Below are 21,773 nucleotides of genomic sequence, written 5' to 3'. Positions count from 1 at the left end.
TTATTTTTAAAAAAATATTTTAAATACCCGTAACACATAAATATGCAACTTCTTCAAGCCTTGACGCAATTTGAAATTATTGATTGTTCCTCGCAATTGTCATTTTAAAAATATTTCCCTTGACACTTTTGATTGTCTTAATTGGCACGTCTGAACGCAGCTCTAAATAAACTGCATTTATGACATTGTATAGAAGTGTCAAGAATGCCAGCGAACAAAGGAAACGGCTAAAATCGGAATCGCTCTAAACATACTATTGTACCAGCAGCGATGGTACAAAAATGCTGAAAATGACAAGATAATCACTGCATTCAGCTTACCTTTATAACTGCATAAATGTCTTTTATGATTATAAACTAATAAATAAAATATTTTCTTTTCAAATGTCCCTGGTTTAAGCTTGTAATTACCACACTCCCATTATAAATAATAAGGCCTGACAATTTTTTAATAGTTAAAAAGGTAATTTTAACTTTCTAAGACTTGCAGAAAAAAACGAGAGGTCATCCTGGTGTTCCTCTGCTGTCTCCTTCCTTTCAGTGTAGCATTGATTGAGTGATTGAGCGACAGAGCTCTCGCCAAGAGCATTGTGTTAAAAATAATAATAAAGGAGAAGAAGCTACCTATGTTTTAAAACTCTTTTTTTTTTCAGAAAATGCCTGCACATTCCAGTCGAACATTGAAACAAAGTACTTGTTTTTTTTTTGTGCAGCATTGATCTGTATCACTGATAACTGTTTAGGGGTCTGTAGCATTCATAGAAATGAGACTCATTATTGGGTTACAATCACATATTTTCACTTTGCTTCAAACATCTTTTGCTTTTATAACATTTTCTTTACAGAATTCTTAATACTTTGTGGTCTGCCCAGTGTGAGGTCGATATGTTTTAGTCTAAAAGAATTTGGGTTCAGCGTTAAAATGTTTTGTGCGTGTTATAAATTGAGGAGATGTGTTCATGAAATTCAGTCATGTGTGACATTGTTGAATTTTCTTTCGGTGTGGAATTGTGTACACCTTCATTTTCTCTTGCAAAATCGTACATTTGTTAATGTTTTTGAGAGTAAAGTAACAGCTTTTAGCTCTAAGTGGGGTGTCTTTGTCACTGTGCAAAAAGGTTGACATTTATTTTTGACTAGGCATGATAAAGATTTCATTTATTTCCATTAATATTGTATGCCTTAAATGCGTTTTATTTGCTGGTTATCTTTATAATGAAAACTCCTACTTTAGAATGTTGTTCCTTTCTGGGTCATTTTATCAAGGTCAACAGACCTTCACAGCTGAATAAAAACTCACAAAGTCTTTTTTTTCAGAGCGCCAAAGTGAAATTTGGCTTTAATATTGTGGGCAAAGCAAGCTCCTGAGAATATTTTTTACAACTGATTTTTAGAATTCTTACCACAGTCACTTGTTATTATTTAATTTTGCCAGTCTGATTGATATATTTCAAGTAATTTCTTTAGATTTGTTGAATTGCAGGTATGTTTTAAGTTTTGAAGCAGGCCAGAACTGTGTACTGTCTAGTGTCTAGTGTCTAACTATTTGAAAAGTGTATACTGTGCCTTTGTACAGTCAATCATATATACAGTATATACCAGCTCAGATTAAGTCAGTGCTGCTTCACTTCAATTGTGGTTAAAGACGATCCAAAATCATTTTTGAACTTATTTCATAAATTTAAATAGTGTTCTACATCTGTTTCAATTACTTTCCCCTTAAAGCAGGTGCAGAGAAAGCCAGGAGAACATTTTCTTAATTTAAAAATTTTGATTAGCTTTTCCAGTTGAGCTCATTGTAACATTTAATTTTGCGTTATATTCCGGTGATCAAAAGTGAGGGCTGTTTTTATTAAAAGGTATGAAATCAGGCAATAATCTGCAGTTAAGAAAAAAAGTTACAGACATGAAGTCATTTTTTGGTCATGAATATTTTGCATTCTCCACCTCTCGTTATCACGGTAATTAATCTACCTCTTGGGCTTGATACAGCACCTCCTGTTCCTGTATTAGCCACTGTGAAAAATGCCATTCTAATCAATATAGTAGTGGTAGCTTGTGTTATATTTAGCATGTAATAATTTGAAAGTTTTATTTTGTGGGACAGACCGTCTTCTAGCGATCTGATGCCTGTGCTGTTGTAATGGATTTTTCCTCCTCCTGGTGAAATGTTGCTGTTGGCTATAAAAAGTTAATTTCAGATTCTGATATATTTTCATTAATTTCTGAGCCTCGTATGGCGCACAGTGCAGAGGAGAGTGTCGGGAGCTGGTGCGTGGCTCTGCGGTGGCTGATCAGTCAGTACCTCGTGGCAGGAGAGAGCCAGCCCCGTTCCAAAGAGGGCAGCGCCTCTGATAAGTGACAGAAAGGGTTTTTAATAAAAGTTCTGTCCCGAAGCTTCGCAAGCGCGCCGAAAGTTGAAACAAAACTCCCCCTGAGAATCCATTTCGACAGCTCCAAAGGCTAGCCGGGCAGCTCCGGCAACCCTGCAAGGAGAATTTTTTAGTGCCGTGCTGATGGGTCCTGTCTGATTAAAATTTGCACCCCGAACGATCATGTTTACGGGTGCCAGGTCTGGACAAACCCTCGATGTTGAGCAGGTAGAGAATGTACCTCAGGGAGATTCTCCTGCTCTTCTTTTTTTTCTGTCTTTCTCCTTCTTAGTGCTGCTTTGTCCAGCCTAGATTCCTGTTTTCGGCCTCATCTGCATCTGAGTAGCAGTGGGCAGAATGCGTTCTCGGTCTGGCGTGTGGTGTCGGCTATGAGGCAAGCTGTGCCCGGCGTGCTTGGATATTCTCAATAAAAAGAAGCGGAATGAGGACGAATTCTAGTGTGGAGCTAGATCCAAAACAAAGGTTTAGATGTGCTCATTAAAAGGTGACAGGCCTAAAGACGTTTGTGGGCGATTTCAGCTGTGACTGTGTGCACTTCAGGGCCGGATCTGGAGCAGATTCCTTCCCTCCTTCCCATCGTGGGCGGGTGGGCGGGGAGTGCAAGGCGCTGGCAGTCCTGGTGTTTTCCGGGTTTGTTTTCTGGCGCCCCGGGCACCGCGAGTGTGGAGAGCAGGGGGCAGGGGCACCTCTGTGGTCCTCGACCGCGCCTCTGTGGTCATAAAGTTCGTGTGAACTCATGTCTTCTTTTCTGCAAAAGCCAGGGGACTGTTAAAACCTCTGCCCGTGTACTCTATCGTTAACAAATGATTGGGAAAAAATGACTGGGAAAAATTCCCCAGTCATTCTAGTTCTAGTTCGGGCCTTCGTTGACAAAAGCTTGAAATGTCTGTCTTTCCTCTTTGCCGGAGACCTTTCCGTCTCTGGCTCGCTGCTGCTCTGATCCTCAGCCCCGTCCAGGGGAGCCCAGCTCACGGTACAGCGAGGCAGTGCTCCCGGCGGCGTGAGTTATGGCTCTGCAGGACTTTTACGGAGACGACATGAGTGTTTTCATCCACTTTCTCCAGCCGCGAGTCAATGATCCAAAACTGTGCTAAAACAGGGTCATCCCCAGTGTGTGCTTAAAGGGTGTCAGTTTAACCTGCTCTGAAATACTTACGGCTATTATTATATCTTATAAATCATTAAGAAAGTTTAATTATACGAGAATTTCATAGAGGAAATGTGTGAGATGACACATGGGAAAGGAGAATTTAATGGGGCAGCAAGTCCCAGCACTGAAAGGAAAAATATTGAGGTTAGGTTTCTATTTTACTGCTCTGCCTTAGGTCTGCGAGACAAGTGAAGACTGCACCTAGTCAATATTCTCAAATTTTAAAATAGCTTTTAATTTAATTTTTAAGATAATGTCTAATAATATCACCGTCAATTTGAAAGTGATGAAGATGTTATCATTGCACTTTGTATCCGGTTTATTAAGTAAAATATCCTCTAATTAAGACAATGCTTTAATTATCAGTGATACTGTAATTTCATTCTATGGAGAAATTACTCCTAATTAGAAATCAGAAATAAAACTAGCTAAGCCGTGCCAAATACTTAGTACTTTTTTTCTTTCAATCAATAAATATTTAAGCTTTTGATTTGTTAATATTTCCTACTTGATATTTGCAGCAAACATGAAAATCACTCCCACACATTGTCCTCTCTGCCTTCAGAGACAATTGCTCTCCTTCTGCCTCTAACCAAGTCACCTTCTCCAGCCTCACCTGTGCAGCACATGTTGTCATGCTTGGTCATCATTATCGATTAAAGAAAATGTTTGCAGGGCACAGGAGTAAGATCCCATGAAGCTGTGTTAATAACTAATCAGCCGAAGAAGGCTCCACAGTTGTGTTTTCTCTCTTCTCTTTTCAGCAGGAATAAACCTGTTACTTGATCCTTTGCAGCCTACATGTGCTGACGCAGCTGCCTACCTGAACGACGTAACTAATCTGTGAGAGCTGCAAAAATAGTAATGAATAAAAAGTTAGAATTGAACAAAGTGATTATTAGAGCATGAACTGTATTAAAACTAGTTTGCTAAGGGTCCCAGTACTTCAGAGATTCAGAATTATTTGAAGGGGTTGGGACAGTCAGCAGAGACCAGTGCTGGCCAGGTGGAAGTTCCAGTCTGAGAGCAGTTGTGGCCTTGGACAGGTATCTGTCTGGGGAGGACGGGCCTCTGTACTTCCACTGGACAGAGGTTCCCCCCCTGAATGTGAGAGTCCCTGCTGCTACAGTACCTGGACGCGCTGGGGAGCAGCGAACTGGAGAGAGCACTGATGAGGGCTCACTAGTTTAGGAAAACCACTTGCATTGAAACAGGTGATTTGACATTCTTCGGATTTAAGATAAAAATGTAATCAGTGATTGTTAATACTGGATAGCAAAATCTGTGTTAAATCAAATGTTTGTGTTTATAATTAATTTTATGACGCATTAAAGTGGACAAACAGCTGACAAGCTCCCTAATTACCACAAACAGAAACTGCACAGAGTAAAGTGTAACACGTTTTCGCAATGCCTCCACTGAAATCATCAGTGGCAGGTTTTCATTCCTTATGCAAATACTGTAGGTCAACCAACTTTGTTTTGTTTAAAAATGCAGTTATACAGCACGATTGTCTGTCCAGCGCCAGCTGTCAGAAATGTTTTTCAATATCTGCAAAATCACTACTATAAATAAATAAGAAAGCTATTGGGGCCTAATGCATATTTAGCTGCATTGGCTGTATTCAAATTGCAATATGAGCATTTACATTTATTAAGGGATTTAAGTGGTTTATTTAGTGGTCTTAAGTGCCCAAGAGCGGATGGGAGTGTGTTGGGTATTCACAAGAGTCTTAGTTAACATCATCAGTTACCAGAACTTGTCAGCTTTAGCCCAAGATACGCCCACATCTGATTTTAACACCTTTGGAATCCAGAAGATTAGGTAACGCTGTTTTTTTTTTCTCACTCTGAACCGGAAATGAGTCTTTCGACGCACAGGACCTCGCTTGCCTGACACCTACTCGACAGCTGAATTGTATTTGTCCTCGTTCTGGTGACGGACGCGGAGACACATGTGCATCACGTGAGGCTTCCTGGCATTTTGCCGCTAAGCAAGCCGCTCCTATGTCCTTATCCTTTTGTTTCAACCACTTTCTGCTGTGTCAGTAAATATTTATGAGTCTTCCTTTTCCTCGTGACCCCGCTGACGTTACTGTAGAAAGTGGCCCTTTGCTCCGGTATCCGGCGTGTCAATCACCGAGACACTTCACGCTCCTGCTTTTCCTTCATCCGCCCCTCCGCCCGGCGCTGCTGTGCCTTGCACGTGGCCCCCAGCGGCAGAGCAGGAAAGGAAGAGGAAGTTATTGCTGTGCTCTCCTGTCCGCCTGCGATAATAAATCATGGCTTGCCATGTGGCTAGCTGGAGACCAGGAGCATTATCTCCATAAATGCATGTGACCTTAGCAGATTCAGTCTGCACACACGGGCTCCCAGCGGCACTGGTGGTGCACGGGCCTTTCCTTCCTGACGTTAGACAAAGGTTGCTGGAGCTGAGGCCTTGCCTTCAAAGGACAGGAAAGGCGAGCGTTGCCTCATCCTGTGGCAGGGCTCGTCCGGAGCCCAGCTGCTGCCGTCTGAGCAAGCTGGGCGCAGGAAGGGCCGTACCCTCTGCCCGTCCGCAGGCCGACCTGGTGCAGACTTTGCGTAACCTCGGCGGTCACAGGTCCCTCGCCTCGAGAGCCCGCTGCGCCGCGCGGAGGGTGAGCCGCGACCTCTCGTCGCCGCGCCCGGGCAGAGGCCTTCGTCTCTGAAGGCTTTAAAGGGTTCATCTCCTCGTGTCTCGGGCGGCATTGAGGACAGCAAATTAGCATAGGTATAAAGGGATCACATGCTCTTAAGCCTCTGTTGATTAAGAGGCCCACGAGTGTTCGTCTCCAGCCCCCTAGGAAGGGGCCGAGCAGGTTCAGTCTCTGACACAGCGGTGGGGTGGAAGGGGGGGTAGGGTGAGCATACAGAAGTGAAACGCTTTGTCCTGCGGCTATTGGGCAAAATACTGCGACTTAGTCTCTTACTTTTTGTCTGGAGATAAGAGAAGTCCTTTTCTCCAGTGTGTTTTCAGATTCATACCCGGAAGAGGGTCTGTGGCTCCCGATGTTTTTGCCCGATGTGCCCTGTGAGTGAGGATGATGAGTGTACGCTTCCAGGTCACCGGAAAATCACCAGGTCAATCCTAGAATTCAAGTGGTTTTAAAGCGGTTTAAAAATGTAAGAAAGCACCTGCGTTCTTATGTTTGTGCGCTGTATCCCGGGGTCAGTTACATGACTTTAAAATGTAACATGAACTGTAACCTTTCACCTAGTTGCCAGCCATAGGGTGGTCAGACATTTTAGCAGTGAGTCACCACACACCAGAACCTGGAAGATGAGTGCCCTTCTTGGCAGATTTTAGACATTAACTTCAAATTGGGCACTTCAAGGACAATGTGCAGACATACCAGCCATTTATAGATTTCTTCTTCTCCCAACGTTTTAATGTTCCTTCTCTGAGATGAAGAGTTCCTTAAAAGCCAAGATTTCCTGCTCTTTTATTCTCTTCAGAGTGATCAGGAATATCTCTAGCTTGTTTTCCCTCAGGAAGGATATTCTGGATTATGATTCAGTTTTTACCTAATTATCTTGCGGCTTTCGCTGCATTTGACACGTAATTATCAAATCACAAAATGATTAGCCTTATTATTGTATTTACTGGTTAAAGTAGTTATAGTCGCGTTTAAATTTGGAGAATTATCTCAACAATAACTGTTGTCTGGAATTACACTCTTATCATGTCTGGGGACATTTGTCTTTATGTTATTTCTTTTGGTATTAAACATTGCTTGAGAATAAACAGGATTAATATTTTTTTTGGTCACCTTATCTGTGAAAATACGATTTTGGTTCGCTTAAGTCTTGCAATTAGCTTTCTTTACATTCTGAAGCTACTTAAAGTACAAAATGCTGTATAACGCTTAAGATTTGATATAGAAGTCAAGCAGAGGACAAAGAGGGGGGATGGGCTTGTGTCTGTCATAGATTTCACCCTCGTCTGTTCTTGGATTTAGTCCCCATCAGAGAAGTGCTTTTGGCGAGTTGGTTAGAAATAGCTTCTCTATTTGTTACTTAATTGGGTTTTCTACTGATTTTTGGGGTCTCTTAGCAACCATTGCTTCCATAGAATACTGTAAAGAAAATAACACTTGGAAAAAAAATTGAGTTCATCTGGAGCTGAAAGACGTGGTCAGGGCTGGAAGGATGCTCTCGGAAATTCATGTTTGATATGTGCTCTAAGCCGAATCAGACAAGTAATTTCCTAAACATGCTAAATTTTCACCAACCTAGTTAACCATTTCAGAGCACTTGAGGATCAGTGGCTGCCTCTGCCTTTTTGCAGAATAGGCTATGCAAGCAGTTACAGAGTGCACTGTGGACAGGGAACGCGCCAAGTAATGCATCTTTATTTTGGGCATTAATATTTAGACACACTGCTTTTGAAAACAGGTATACCACATGTGTCAGGATTGCACGGCTGTTTTCCCGTTAAGGATTTCTTCTGTGGTGTATTTATTTCTGTCCTTAATTTCTATACTGCAGAAAGTGTGCATTTTGCATTTACATTTTTCAAACATTTCAGATCTATTGACACGTAAAACAAGCGTTATTTTGTGGGTTTAGAATAAAGGGAGATGTGAGATACGATCATATGGCCCCAGCTGTCTGGTGGGGCTGAGGCTGTTGATGACATCATCAGCGAAACACCTGTTTACCCACAATGCAATTCAGAACACAAGGAATGTGAGTGTGGGATGCTGGTTGCCCCCAGAATTTGCATGCTTAGTTACTTGATAACTCCGATCAGTTGCATATTAGGGGAAATATTCACTGTGGTTAGGGTGACCAAGGAACCAGATTCAGTTTTCGTGTTGCTATTCAGGTGTAACCCATAGTTGTGTCTCATACACACGCAGAAATTCTCTCTCAAAACACGAGCCTGCTGTAGCATTAATAACGACAACCTCCCACAGGTTGTGATTGTTGGAGTTGGACATGTTTGCATTTTATTTTGCATTGCCCTCTTATTTACTGCCTGCAAGCCTGTCAAAGACTGTGTGTATCATTGTCTGCGCACAGCCTTGTAACCTGCATTGACCTTTAAAGGGTCAATGGACATACTGCTTCCAGACTTAATTATTTACTCTGACTAACCTCTCCTCTGCGAAAGTGCAGTGTTTGTAACAGAGTGGATGTGTTTTGTACATCTGTCTCTCCGAGTGTGGTAATGTATGTATGCATCTAAGTGTTCTGTGTGAATTTATGTTTAGAAACACACTTTATGCCCATATCACAGTACAGTCGTTTGTGTATTAGGAATGAGTGATGTCCAAAATGGCTTGCTTTCTCTCTGGGCTGGAGGTGTGGCCAGGAGGAGTGATAGATCAAAATAGTGCAACTCCATGTAAGGACACAACTGGTATCGCAGAACAGATGTATGTTTTTATGTGCAAAGGTCCTATAATGATACCGACATGGTTAATAGGACTCTTTTGTGTATTTGTGTGCTATGGCAGATTTACTTACTTTAACTTTTATGGTCTATATTTTACACCAAAAGGTGCTTCCTGCTCAACAAAATGTTACCACTCTTGATAATACCAGATGTATTATATTTAAATTGGTATTTTCATTAACATAAATTAATCATGGTGCTGATTGCAGTGCCAGCACAGGTCTTGTTGCTGCGTGGAGAATCTAGACCTCATACCAATCTCATGAAGACATCTGGAGAGCAGTCTCCACAGAAATCTTTGTCCTTCTTATTTTTTGAATGTCATTTCTCGATTGTGTAGCATTCACAGTAAGTCACCAGTGTGACTCAATTTAAATGTGACAGTCTTCTCAAGAGGTGGTGACCCTTCTGTGCACACTGTCACGTCTGGGGTGTTGCTGAAGAGTGTGATATTGTGCGTGTGATATGGACAAAGACTGTGTTGGAGTCCAAAGTCCTGTCCATACAGTACATACTGTATATAAAAGCATTTTATCTTACAGATAACTGGGTCAAAGTGGGATAATTTAAATATCACATGATACACTGTGCAAAATAATAAAATAAATTAACATCAGTATTAATTTTTGACTGCTGTGTGAGGCAGTGTGTTTCATTATGGCTGTGCCAACTCTTCTTGGCACCACACATCATTGGCACTGCCATAGATAAGCGGGCAGCTTCACCTCTCTGATGGCTCTTTAGTGCAGTCAGATATCTCTGTTACTTTTCTCCCCAGCAAACTGTCCTTGCCTTGTTACTGTATACAGATGCTGAAGCTTAACATGAAAGGCCCAAGCTAGATAGCAAATGTTTCAACATCTGTCTCCATTGGTTTGTGCAACAAGTATTTGCACATGTTTTTATATTAGAACGCTGATAAAAACAGCTGTCCTGTTTCGCCTCCAGATTGAGGGGTAAGTGCAGTCTCAGCTCGAGCACTGGGTGGCTGATCCAGCTCTTTAAATAGAGATTTGAGAGAAAAATGAACAATTGCGATTACTTTTGAAAATGTTTGTCCTTTTTTTGGTGCTTCTCAGGTTTAATCCTGAGTGATGCAGTAGAGTATGTATGTTAATACCAGGCTCTAGAGATATACACTGTGTGTAAAGACACAGTGACGCTCTGAAGCACAAACACTAGTACTGGTTTTTGAGCTGAGGAGCATTTTTGAAGCTTTTATTCTTTGCATTACTGGAAACATCTCAGTCTCTTCTCCTGGCGTTAAATATGGCAGCACTCTAATGTCGGCTAGGATTTACAGTTTGACAGCAGTGAAATGGCCCCTGAAGTATTTGTTCTTTTTTCTTAATGCTGAATTCACCACTGCTTCAAGGAAATGGAGATGCACCCAAGTTTTAGTTGTCCCACTGGCATCAAGTTGATTAATCCAGACAGGTGGCGTTTGATTGTGTACAGTGTGTGGCACGTGTTCGCCATCACTGTTTCTTCTGATCCCTGAAGCATGTACTGCTAAAGCATTACCTGGATGGGTTTAAAAAAATGCCAAACAAATAGCAAATTAAAACCTTCCAAAGTTCTAACAATTAGTTCTAATTATTATGAGTTAGACCCAATAATTGTTTCTGTGTTCTTACATGCAACAGAAGTCAGGCATATTGATCTTTAATGACTTGGTCGGGTTTTCTCATCCTTCTGATTGTGCTCTACATCAGCTATTCTTCCATCCCCGGGTACCTCCCCTGATAGATAATAGTTAATGTTCAATTTCTGGAAGCAGCACATCAGGACAAGTTTGTCTATGACGCTGTCGGAATTGCCTGCAATTTAACTTCAGCTGTTACTTATTTGACCTTAAAGATGCTGCAAGATGCTGAGAGTTTTGACAAAATGATATCTAGATCTCTGTTTTTTTTTTTGAATAATTAGAGGAAATTCCTTTTAGAAATACATTCAGTGTTCAAATGAGTTTGATTTGCCTGTGTTTCATGTCTCTTGCAGGAGATTTAACTCTCTTGGCCTGGGCTGGTGGGAATGTTGTTCTCTGTCTGCACACTGGCCATGCAGCTGTGATAGGCTTATCAGAAGGATGATGCATTAGTTCTTGGTATCATAATAGATTCCTTTTATCTCTGCACACTCCCATTTTAATTTAACTGGGTATGTATGCTGTATTCAGATACTCCCAGACACTTTGATGTGCTGTAAAACCAATGAATTGTATAGCATCCAAACTGTTGACCTTACATTGTCTTACTTTATTCCTGTAGCTCTTTACAAATACATGCCGTGGTTGAATTCCATAGGTTTAATTCCATTTTTTGTGAGATGGCGTCAAGTTGTTTATTATGTGTTTATTGTTACTTAAAAAGGTAGAGAGAACAGACTAATGCAAATTTAATGGTTTAGGATGCAATTACATTCTCTCGACCTGCAAGTGTGCTGTTACTGAGAACACGCTGCTCTGCGCCTGTACGTTTACAGAAGGTTTCCATTGGACACACTGACGGCAGAGGGGAAGTAAATTTCAGAACTGCATGCAGGAGAAACCTCTCGAGCTTCCAAGACGTTCACATGCAGCTGGAAGGACCGTTTCATGACATGAAGACAGAACACGTATTTCTGTGTAAAAGAGCGTGTCAGTCCTCAGAGGCCTCATAGCATTTTGAAACCGCAGAAGAGCCGGTCAGGGAAGGACGCAGAGGGGCGATGGAGCTGTACCCCTGCTTTATTTCCAGGAAGTCCCTATGCCTAATGCTGACCTGTGTGGCTTAGCTTCCAGTCAGTGGAGACTTTTCAGGAGTGCAATTTTCCTTTTATTCCTCTTTATTTTACCTCCGTGGTTTGCAAATTTGTTTGCCACCTTCATGTGGCGCTGTGCATGTGTGCTTTAGCTTTCGTCTTCTTGGGGCGGTGTGAAACAGCATGAGCAGGCATAAAACTCTGTTGCTCCCTGTTGTCTTCCTGTCTCTTAGATGATTCAGCGAGAGGCGGAGGTGAAGAACAGAGTGTGTGCAGTAGCAATGACAGACTCCGTCCACAATCTCTGGCACCAGGAAGCCGGCAAATCCATTTTGGAGTGGATGCAGGAGGTAAGATGGTTTTGCCTTAAAGCATTGTAGCCATGTGCACAAGCATTGGTGAAAATCTTTCACCAGTTCTAGTACTTAAGTCCTTCAGTCTCCAATGGGTTTACTTTTTTCTTTCAGCTTTCATAGCTAAACATATGCAATAAGATACCACAGCAAATTAAAAAAGTGTCAGTGCATTCTGCACACATTTGAATGGGTTGAACTTACATCAAAGTCATTTATTTTCTTTCAAAAAGACTCCATCACATATTTATGTGGATGGGAACAGGAGGCCCTTCTTTACACAAAGTATTGTGGGACTGTGCAACTAGCTAACCAGCCATTTTGTTGACACTGCTGTCCTATCAAAGAAACAGTTGGATCCTGCTTAACTCTTAGTAATTAACTACTAACTACCGAACAAGATGGACCAAATGGCCTCCTCTCATTATTCATCATTTTTAAGTCCCTAGTGGTGTTGAAAGGGTCTGAACTGAGAAAGGAACTATTTGCCTGCCATGTTAAAGTCATGGAACGAAGCTAAGCTTGATATAAAATAAAAGAAATGTCATTATTAAAACTGGAATATGTAACACAAAATGAATACACCATCCATCCATCCGTTAACACTCCGCTTTTCCTGGTGAGGGTCGCAGTAAAATGAATACACATGCAAGTGCACATAGTTAAGAACCTTCATGGTCCTTATGGTGGACACCTATGCAATTCAGGAAACACCAAATCCTAGAAAGAGCAACTCTTAAAGTCAGTGTAGGAGGAACACACAAGACAAAATTTAATAATGGATAATAGAAGAGAGTTTGGGGGTTTTATAAAGAGTCTTAAACTGGTAAATTGGCAGAAACTTGCAACCTGGAGAAAAGATTAATGTCTTTACACAAAGAGTGGTAGATGAGAGGAATATGTTCCTGTGCCCATTCCTGGTGCATTTTGGAGCATCTTAGCCTTACTCTGCTGGCTGGAAGGAGCAGGAACAGGAGTCACCGAGCTGAAAAGCCTCCACACTTCATTTTTTTGACATCCTGTGAATAAAGCTGTCTTTCAGAGGGCCTTTGATTGACATCTCTCTCTATGTTTTTTGTCTGTAAATAAAAAACTACTCTCATTTGCCTTATATTTGAACACCAGTCTGTTGTTTCACTTGCCTTATTTAGTTTTGCCCTTTATTTCATGACCTCGGCTCTGTTTTCTCCAGCCGCTGACAACACCTGTGATCACTCAATATGCACATAAATTGTTGAAAGTGTATCCCTTGTGATGGGCAGAGCAGAGCCAAAGATGCAAATGTCTCACAGAGCTATGCCATCTCCTTCCTTACAACAGCTCATCCAGTTGTTGCTAAACCGGCTCTCCGTATTCCTCAGTGAGCACTCTTGCGGACATTTCATTCAAGGTTGCAGCAGCCTGTGCCAGATTTCCGATTTCTGAATCATGACTGTAACTGGAATATTAAGTGCTTTCTGTTGGTATGGTCTTTACTGAGAAAAAAGAGAACATGAAATCTGAGCTTTTGACTTCCAACCTTGAGATTCCATGGAGTATGAAAGAGGTGGTCTTATGCCTGTTCGAATTGTTAGCCATATTTAAGTGTCTTTAAATCTTGATGGATGAAATACTGTATTTTTGAAAGGGTAAATGAAGTGTGTGTCCACGTGAATGCCTGTATTTGGGGGTTATAAAGAGAGAGAGTTGGTATGTAAAGTCAGACCTTCATTCACCCATCTTATCTCCGGTGCGAACGTTGGGTGTCAGAAATGATGTTTTGATATTCAGTACTATTGTTGCCTAACTGCTCAGAAAGAGTCCTGGATGGTCTGGAAGTACTTTGGGGGTTCGTAGGTATTCCCAAAGGATTGAGCACAGTGCCTCAGCCCAGGCCTCCCCATTTCAGTTTATTACAGGCAGCCCTGAAAAACTTTTCATGTGCTGCTGTGTATTGTGCTGGAACTGCTATCAAGAAAACAGGAGTCTGGGAAGAAAACCAGAATGGCACAGGACATGAGTATGCATAAAAAAATGCAACAACAGGAAGATGGATCATGTTTAACGTAGCCCTTTTATTTCCTAGTGCTGTAGATTTCTTTCAACAGTAGTGAACTCCTGGATGAGTCTAGGAGTGGCCTCTGAATGACCCCCTCGTGGTTTCTCACAAGTCTTGTGTTTTATATTCGCGAGGTCTTTCAAAAGGTGGACCTTGAACTCGATGTTCCTGCGCCGAGTTGTATTTTGGTTGCTCTTCTATCTGTGTGATGGGTATTTTATTCAATACAAAAAGAGCAGCTCCTTCTCTGTGTGTGTCTCTCTGTTTCATCACTGGCTGCAGTTCACGGCTCTGTTTCTTTCATCTGCGGCAGGAGTACCGGGGATAAGGACACTGTGAAAAGTAGTTTTGAACTGCAGCTCTTTCTTTGTGCCGAGGTGATGGAAATAGTGTTTTGCTCCTGGCTGGATTTTTATTATTGACTGCTGTTGAATTGTTATGTTCTAGCTTAGAATACATTATGCAAAGGTAAGTAGTAATCAGATGTCTACATGTAAACCTTAATAATATTTAAAGATAGTAATATTTCAAATCTCGTCCTTTTATAGTATAAATACAATCCTTTCCAAAACCAATTTAAGACCAAGGAACGCTCCCTCATGGACAAGATGAATGACCCTGCTGGCAGAAAGGGAGATGGACTGTGTCCCACTTCACATGTTCGTCTGCTGCTATGGATTTCTTTATTAAACATTTCACGTGACGATAACAAAGCTTAAGACTTTTTTGTGTCACAAAGTGTGCTTCGAGGGGCAGGAAATCCATGTCCTTTATTTCCTTTTCTCTGATTTTAGTAATCATAATAATTAAAGAATAAGAATAGATTGTAATTGCTAGCTAGGTTTAAAATACATGTAATCTGTAGGCTATTAGTGCCGTCTGAGCCATTTTTATTTGACTGCATTAATCTCAGCCATTTCTCCAATTCAGTTTTCACCTGTGTTAATGCCCAGCATAGTCAGATCTGACTCTCTCCTTGATAAGACTGTATATTCCTTTCTAGTTCAGGTAACCTTCATGCACCCCACTGTCTGGGACCTGTCATGGGGGGTTTTTCTAATACATTTTTTATTCTGGTTCACTTTTTTTTCTCCCTGCCTCCACTCATTGATCAACTAGCAGGGCTTCAGAAGCTAAGGCTAGAACCTCCGGCGAAGAACACGTTGGGTTTTGAATTCTCTTCCAATACTAAAACCTTTTTTTTTTGTCGGACTTCCGTAATTATTCTCTTAAGGCTGGGAATTTGGAGCCGGTCGGGAGGCTGACTGATTTAGGGATCTCGCTGTGGCCTGCCCATCGCCCACGTTCAGTCACTGGGGCTGCTGGAGGCTTGGCTCTTCAGATTTCATGTTGAAACAAGGTCTTCGCTATTTTGCTATTAAAGATCATCAATGAGTCTTCTGTGTGTAAACTTCTTTGGAATGAAAAGCACTGTATAAATGGAAATAATAATTTATTATTATTATTGTTATTATTTTATTATTATTATTATTCTTATTATTATTATTATTATTATTATTATTATTATTATTATTATTATGCCAGAAGCCATATCACCCTGCAGCGCTCAACTGGCAGCCCACTGAAGCTCACAGGGTTGAGCCTGGTCAGTACCTGGATGGGAGACTCCTGGGAAGCTGCTGGAAGAGGTGTCAGTGGGACCAGCTGGGGGGCGCTCTCCCAGCAGTCTGTGTGGGTCCTGATGCCCCAGTATAGTGACGGGGACGCTCTACTGTAGTGGGCGCCATCTTTCAAATGAGACGTTAAACCGAGGTCCTGACTCTCACTGGTCATTAAAGATCCCCGGGCATTTCTCAAGAAGAGTAGGGAGTTATCCCAGTGTCCGGGGTAACTAAGACTAAGAATTTAGAGGCCGGTGTCCTGCCTCTAAATACTCCCCATGTATGATAGGCTTGCACTGGCCCTGCGATGGACTGGTGTCCTGTCCAGGGTGTACCCTGCCTTGCGCTCGTTGTTTATTATTATTATTATTATTATTATTACTACTACTATTATTATTATTGTTAAAGTTGTACCTTCTCAGCTTTCCTGCTGGTTGCTATTGACTGGTGATCCACCGGATTCCTCAGGTCCTGCTGTTGTCCGATGGTCGGGCCTTTGCGGCGTATGTGGGCTGTTCAGAGAAGAGCGATCTTCTGCACCTGAGCAGCACTCACTTTGCCTGGCTGCCCATCGAGGTGCTTTTGAGATCCGAGTGATGGAGTTCCAAGAGCTCCGACTGCGACTGGGATCACGCGTGCCTTTGTGTACCTCATGCGTGGTCTCTCAATCTCAGGGTCCTTGTTTTTGCTGACTTTTTCGACCTCCTTAAGACACCATTATTAATGATGATTTATAAGTGATATGGTAATAGGATAGTTTTATTCTATTTAGATACCAGGTAAACATGAGACAACGTGTTAGGTTATGGAGATAATTAGAACTAGTGGATCATCTGTATTTCAGTAGGATTCTGTATGACAGCCAGCAAGATTTAGAAAGGGAAGATCTTCCCTAAACAGCCTGCGGGACGTCTTTGAGTGCTGAAGACGTACAGTGCACACAATGTGGTATATTTAAATCGTCATAAAGCTTTTAAAAACTTTCATCATAAGAGGTTAATTCCCAATTTGCAGATGGTTGACATTTGGGGAGATGTGTGAGTCTGGATTGAGAACTGGATATGAGGTAAAAAACATAATACAGACAATGGGTGACTGCTCATATTTGGAATTACCTAGAAATCTGGAATTACCAAAGGGATCAGTATTTGGTCCACTGATCTTTCTCATTTATATCAGTTGTGGTCTATTTACTGTACCTAAATAGTTTGCAGTTGATTCCAATAGGACAATTGTCAAACACTACAAATGCTACAAAGGAAATTCAGAGAGACTTATACAGAATTAAACACTGGAAAAACACTTGGCAGATGACATTGAATCTAATGATGCACAATCACACTACTCAATGAAAAAAAAATGCTTTCCATTTTTTAATTGCAAGAAATGTTAATGAATTTTCTGTTTAAAAGTTTGTCATATGCATTAATTTTCTTTACTGTTATTACATAAAATGAAACAGATTTAATTTTTCAAGTATTATTTATATAATGTTTATACTTTAAGTATATAAAATGTTGCTTCTGTGGAAAAAAGATAAAGGTATTTTAAATTATTTTAAATCATTTCTTTTCTGAGACATTCGCTGGTGGTAGACTTGTATCTTTGCTATTTAGATTGCGGTCATGTGGGTATGAAAGATATTTTAAATGACTGGAATTATCTAGTGTAATTATGTCAAAGGTTAATAGCTTTTATTTTACTACACTCAAAGTCTCATGATTGTATTCTGTAGAATTAGAAAAATAAGTGCTGTTATTCAAAGAGAGATAGAAACGCTTCTGAATTTCTTACAGGTAGGATAACTCTTAGCTGTTTTACTGAACACCTGCCTGCCATTTATATTTTCATACAGAGCAATTATGATAGCTGTTAACTTCCCGCTAAGACTCAACACTGCAGTTTTCCCCTACAAGATTGTTTCCTTCATTTGCCATATGTTTCTGATTAATAGTGATTATCACAGAAGTGAAAAGCTACCTTTATGTATGACTTCATGTGTTATGGGTTTATATTTAAATTAGTTTTAACATTGTGTGCTTTTCATTGCTATATTGTTTTTATTACTAATATTGTCTCAATTTATGTGTATTACACCTCATAAATCTACCTCACACGGAGTCTAAATACAATGTTAATTCATTACCTAATGTTTCCTTTAGATTTGCTGAAATGCATCGTAACTGGACCTGATGCAGTTTTGACAAAGAAAGCGTCAAAGAAGGTCCATTAGCACAGCGGTGACGCCTTACACGGGTGCAATCCCCCTCCGGGGCTGTCAGTGTAAAACTCCCCCTTCCGGGGGTGTTCCTGCTCGTCCCATCAGGGGCTGTCCAGTGTGCCTTTATAGGACCTGCCCAGCTGTGGTTCATCATCCAGGTCGGAAGATGGAAGACATCTTCTAGGAAGGGCTCTGCCCTTCTCCCAGTGCTCCGCCTCCACACTGGGCACGCCCCCGCGTCCTGCCACACACTCATCCCTCATTAAGCGAGCACTCTACTTTTAAGTGCTCACTAAAACAAGCAATACCTACATACCGATTTTTATCAGTTTAATTTCCCCATTTAGCTCTTGATTTTTTTTAATTAACTTTTTAAATGCATCTGAAAAGTACATAAACTTAGCTGGTTTATGTTCACTTACGAACACTTGGAACAAATCGAAGACTTTTTTCATGTATTTTAATGGGAATTTAGGGTTGCTTTACGTGATTTTGCCTATGAGCAGAAATTTTGGAATCAATGGTTTTCATATAGCAAGGGACGAGAAACTCCACTCCTGTACCACAAAAGAAATCAATGTGGCATATTGAAAGTTGTCTGCATGTTGTTTTGGTCCACAGTAACTGCAGCAATATGTCAAATTCATGACTGATGTTCTGGATTAACGAATTTGCTTTTAATCTATTTTATAGTCATTAAAAACCCACCATAAGTAGACCAGGCCAGGAGGGGTTTTCGGCGAACACTTCACAAGTTAATGTCTGCTTTAGCGTTTTCTTTTGGGCTACAATATCCCTGTCCCACTCAGCTCATGCTGTTTCGTTGCATGCTCTTATAATTTAGGAACAAACATTGCAGAAAATGGTTTCTGATAAAGCACAGTTTGCACTGCCAGCTAATCAGTTCCTGCAGGTGACAGTCTGGAGTCAGAAAGAACTTGGTTTTTATTTTAGGTACACATACTTATGCATTCTTAAACATACATACAGTATGTATCTTGTGTTTCTTTTGCATGCTTGTTTACCTGCAGAATTATAGTAGGGCAACCGGTCCTGTGCTGTGGCACTTTCATTGTGCGTATCATTCATTCACTTTGAGCAGGTGGAAGACATGCCCATTGCGCCGTGATCCGACTGATTGTCTTTTTGATTCTCTGTATGGTATTTTATTATCATGCTTGACGGCAGAAATGAGACTCCTCTGACTTGAACGCCTGCTGTCTTCATTTAGATGTGCTGCACACACTACAGCAGTATGTAGTACCTTTGCCTATGTCATTGAAAGCTATTTGATACTTTACGGCAGACTAATGTGAGAGGATGTTTGCGCTTTTGGGAATATGTTCCTCATTTAATCAATATTCACAAAAATAATAAAAAAAAATTGTATTGGTTCGATGTGCTGTTAGAGACACTACGGGACAGGCTGTTTGTTTTCGTGTTATTTCCCTTCGTTCAATAGTTTCATTGATCTACGGTTTCTTAAAAAAAAACCTGCCATTCTTTGTGAACTTCACTTTCTAATCCCGTACACCCACCCTGCCTTTATGTTATTGCTGCCCTCCCTGCTCCCAGAACAGTAGGGTTGCCTTGACAAATCTATTGAAAAGCCATCCCCCAGCCTTTATTGGTGGGGACTGGAGCCTTTGAAATCCCTCTCTTCACTGCACCACAGCTGACATCTTCTTCCAGACAGAATGAATTAAGGAAATACAATAAAACACTTGATCTACCAGTCAGGGATCTTACCAAACTGAGGACGGATTCCATGGTGCCCAACCAGGGCACCAAGAATCTAAAATTACACAATACGTGCTTGTTTGCTGAATTAGCAATCGACTATTTCTGCTAACTCGATTGACAGGATTAAAAAGAATAAAAAAAGGAGAGAGAAAAAAGCAGACTCCAATCTAGTGACAAAGAAAGTGTTTCTGCTCACTAGCAAAATAAATGGGTATAATGGAAAAAAGGAACAGTTTGGAACAGATAAGTATGTTTCCATCTGATCCAAACCGAACTCCGTTTCATATGTGAGTGAGTGCTTTTTGACCATTGTGTTGCTGATCAAAAGGCCAAAACAAAACCCTTCCGTTAATATTTTTATGTCCCAATGAAGCCAGCTGTGTTTTCTTAAAATTTTGACTGTCGACTTTCCATATAACCGAATCTGTATAATCTGCTTCCTGAACACGGACAGTGTTGTTCACCTGTTCTGGGTCACAGCCCAGTAAGGATGAGCAGGCACACAGCCAGTGGGATTCTGCATTTCAAAATATTGGGTGCAAAATGAATCTCAGTTCAAGAGCAGGAGTACGGGCAGTGAAGCCTCGGAAATACTCAAAGTGAAACATCCTGTACTGAAACACTTCCGGGAAAGGCTAATGGTGACAGGGATACATTTCCTTGTGCAAACAAACGTCAGAGTTTTTCCAGGGATTTGACTAAGCCTTGCAGGCTCGGAGGGGCCCCTGGCGATCCAGCTGTGCCAGTGTGGGGGAGGGCTTGGCACTGATAGCTGGGCAGGGCTGTAATCTCTCCCCAGGGTATGTCAGGGGTCTGGGTGCGAGCTTCAGGGGTTTGACGGGAGAGTGGGCCACTCAACCTCCTTACTTCTTTAGAATCACACTGTTCGCTCTCTGTTACAACCCACAGTATCCCTGTGCTTCCTAGTAAAGACATGGCACCCTGCTCTGTTGGGATTCTGTCTGCTTTGTCATTCTTTGTATTTGTATTTTGGTATTGATCTGCTCCGGCCCTGGTTCGTCCAGGGTGTGTCACTCTTACCTCCTCCAAGCTCAACTTCTCAAGATTAAAGAGGAATGCTTCTTTTTAAAAGATGTCTTGAATTGTGTTTAGCACATGATCATTCTTGCTCTCGATGGAAGTTCGCAAAGTGGACCTTGCAATGAAATATGAATATGTGCACAGAGGAGTGCACAGCACACGTTTCATAGATCACAGTTGGTAGACAAATATCTGTTCATATTCTCATAGGAGACAATGTGGTCATTTTCAGTGCCTTGGTAATGAGTGATCCGATCAATCAAAGAAATATATCAGGTAAGGAGGGTCAACTGTCTTGTCCAGACAGCTTACTCCACTCCTGCTGCATCTGGTTTGTGAGGAACGCAAATCACATCAACTGCCCTCACAGCTGGTTAATTCTGTGCAATTGTCTTCTGTCATTGCAGCACTGCTGTAACTGGGTGTCAAGCGCGGAGCCGTTGGACACCCCGGTGGAAACGATGTTACCAGACTGCCCACGTGTCTCTGCAGGTACGGGCCCCTCATGTCAGATTGTGTGTCTCCTGCCTCTTTGGAGCGCAGGGGCTTGAGTGGCCTCATTGTGTTTGTAACCGTCTCTGAAAACTGCACACAATGCCCCCAGAAAAGGTGCTTCTGAGATTTGTGGCGAGTTGATCGTATAAAAAAAAAATGTGTTGGATGTTTGCTTGCTGGCCTGTCCCTCTCACAGGGAAGTGTTCTTCCGAGATTCTTAACGAATGAGCCGATGAGCACAATTATTTGAAGTTTGGACTATCAAATGCCGTTGATCTAGTTATGCTCTCTTGCATAAAAACTGATAGAATGTAATGTAGCTGAAAATCAGAGGCTGTAAAAGTAGAAGTAATCTGACCTTTCTAAAGCAACGTCATACCGAAGCATCATCAAGAATTATGTCACGTATGTTGATCGTCACAATAGTAGAAAATCTATGCGTATTCTGTTCTTTCTGTGTAGTAATTTGAAACGTTAAGCTGTGAATATAAAACACATCTTGGAATCTCAGGTTCATTTTGCCCTTGTTTTCTTGTTGCTCTTGTCAGTTGT

The 21,773-nt window shown here is 41.3% G+C and overlaps 1 protein-coding gene across 2 annotated transcripts in view; it reads left to right on the top strand.

Moving 5' to 3' along the window:
* arb2a (ARB2 cotranscriptional regulator A) overlaps positions 1–21,773 on the top strand; it is a 183,367-nt gene that overhangs the window by 103,325 nt on the left and 58,269 nt on the right. For both annotated transcript variants that reach the window (XM_006626501.3, XM_069187516.1), the window contains exons 9-10: positions 11,942–12,058; positions 21,134–21,218. In XM_006626501.3, coding sequence (XP_006626564.2) covers positions 11,942–12,058; positions 21,134–21,218 — 202 coding nt within the window. The remainder of the gene's footprint in view (positions 1–11,941; positions 12,059–21,133; positions 21,219–21,773) is intronic.

The sequence above is a fragment of the Lepisosteus oculatus genome, chromosome 3 (assembly GCF_040954835.1).
Source record: "Lepisosteus oculatus isolate fLepOcu1 chromosome 3, fLepOcu1.hap2, whole genome shotgun sequence".
Lineage (NCBI taxonomy): Eukaryota > Metazoa > Chordata > Actinopteri > Semionotiformes > Lepisosteidae > Lepisosteus > Lepisosteus oculatus.
Note: the sequence above shows the minus strand (reverse complement) of the source record. Positions and strands in the feature narration are given on the sequence as shown.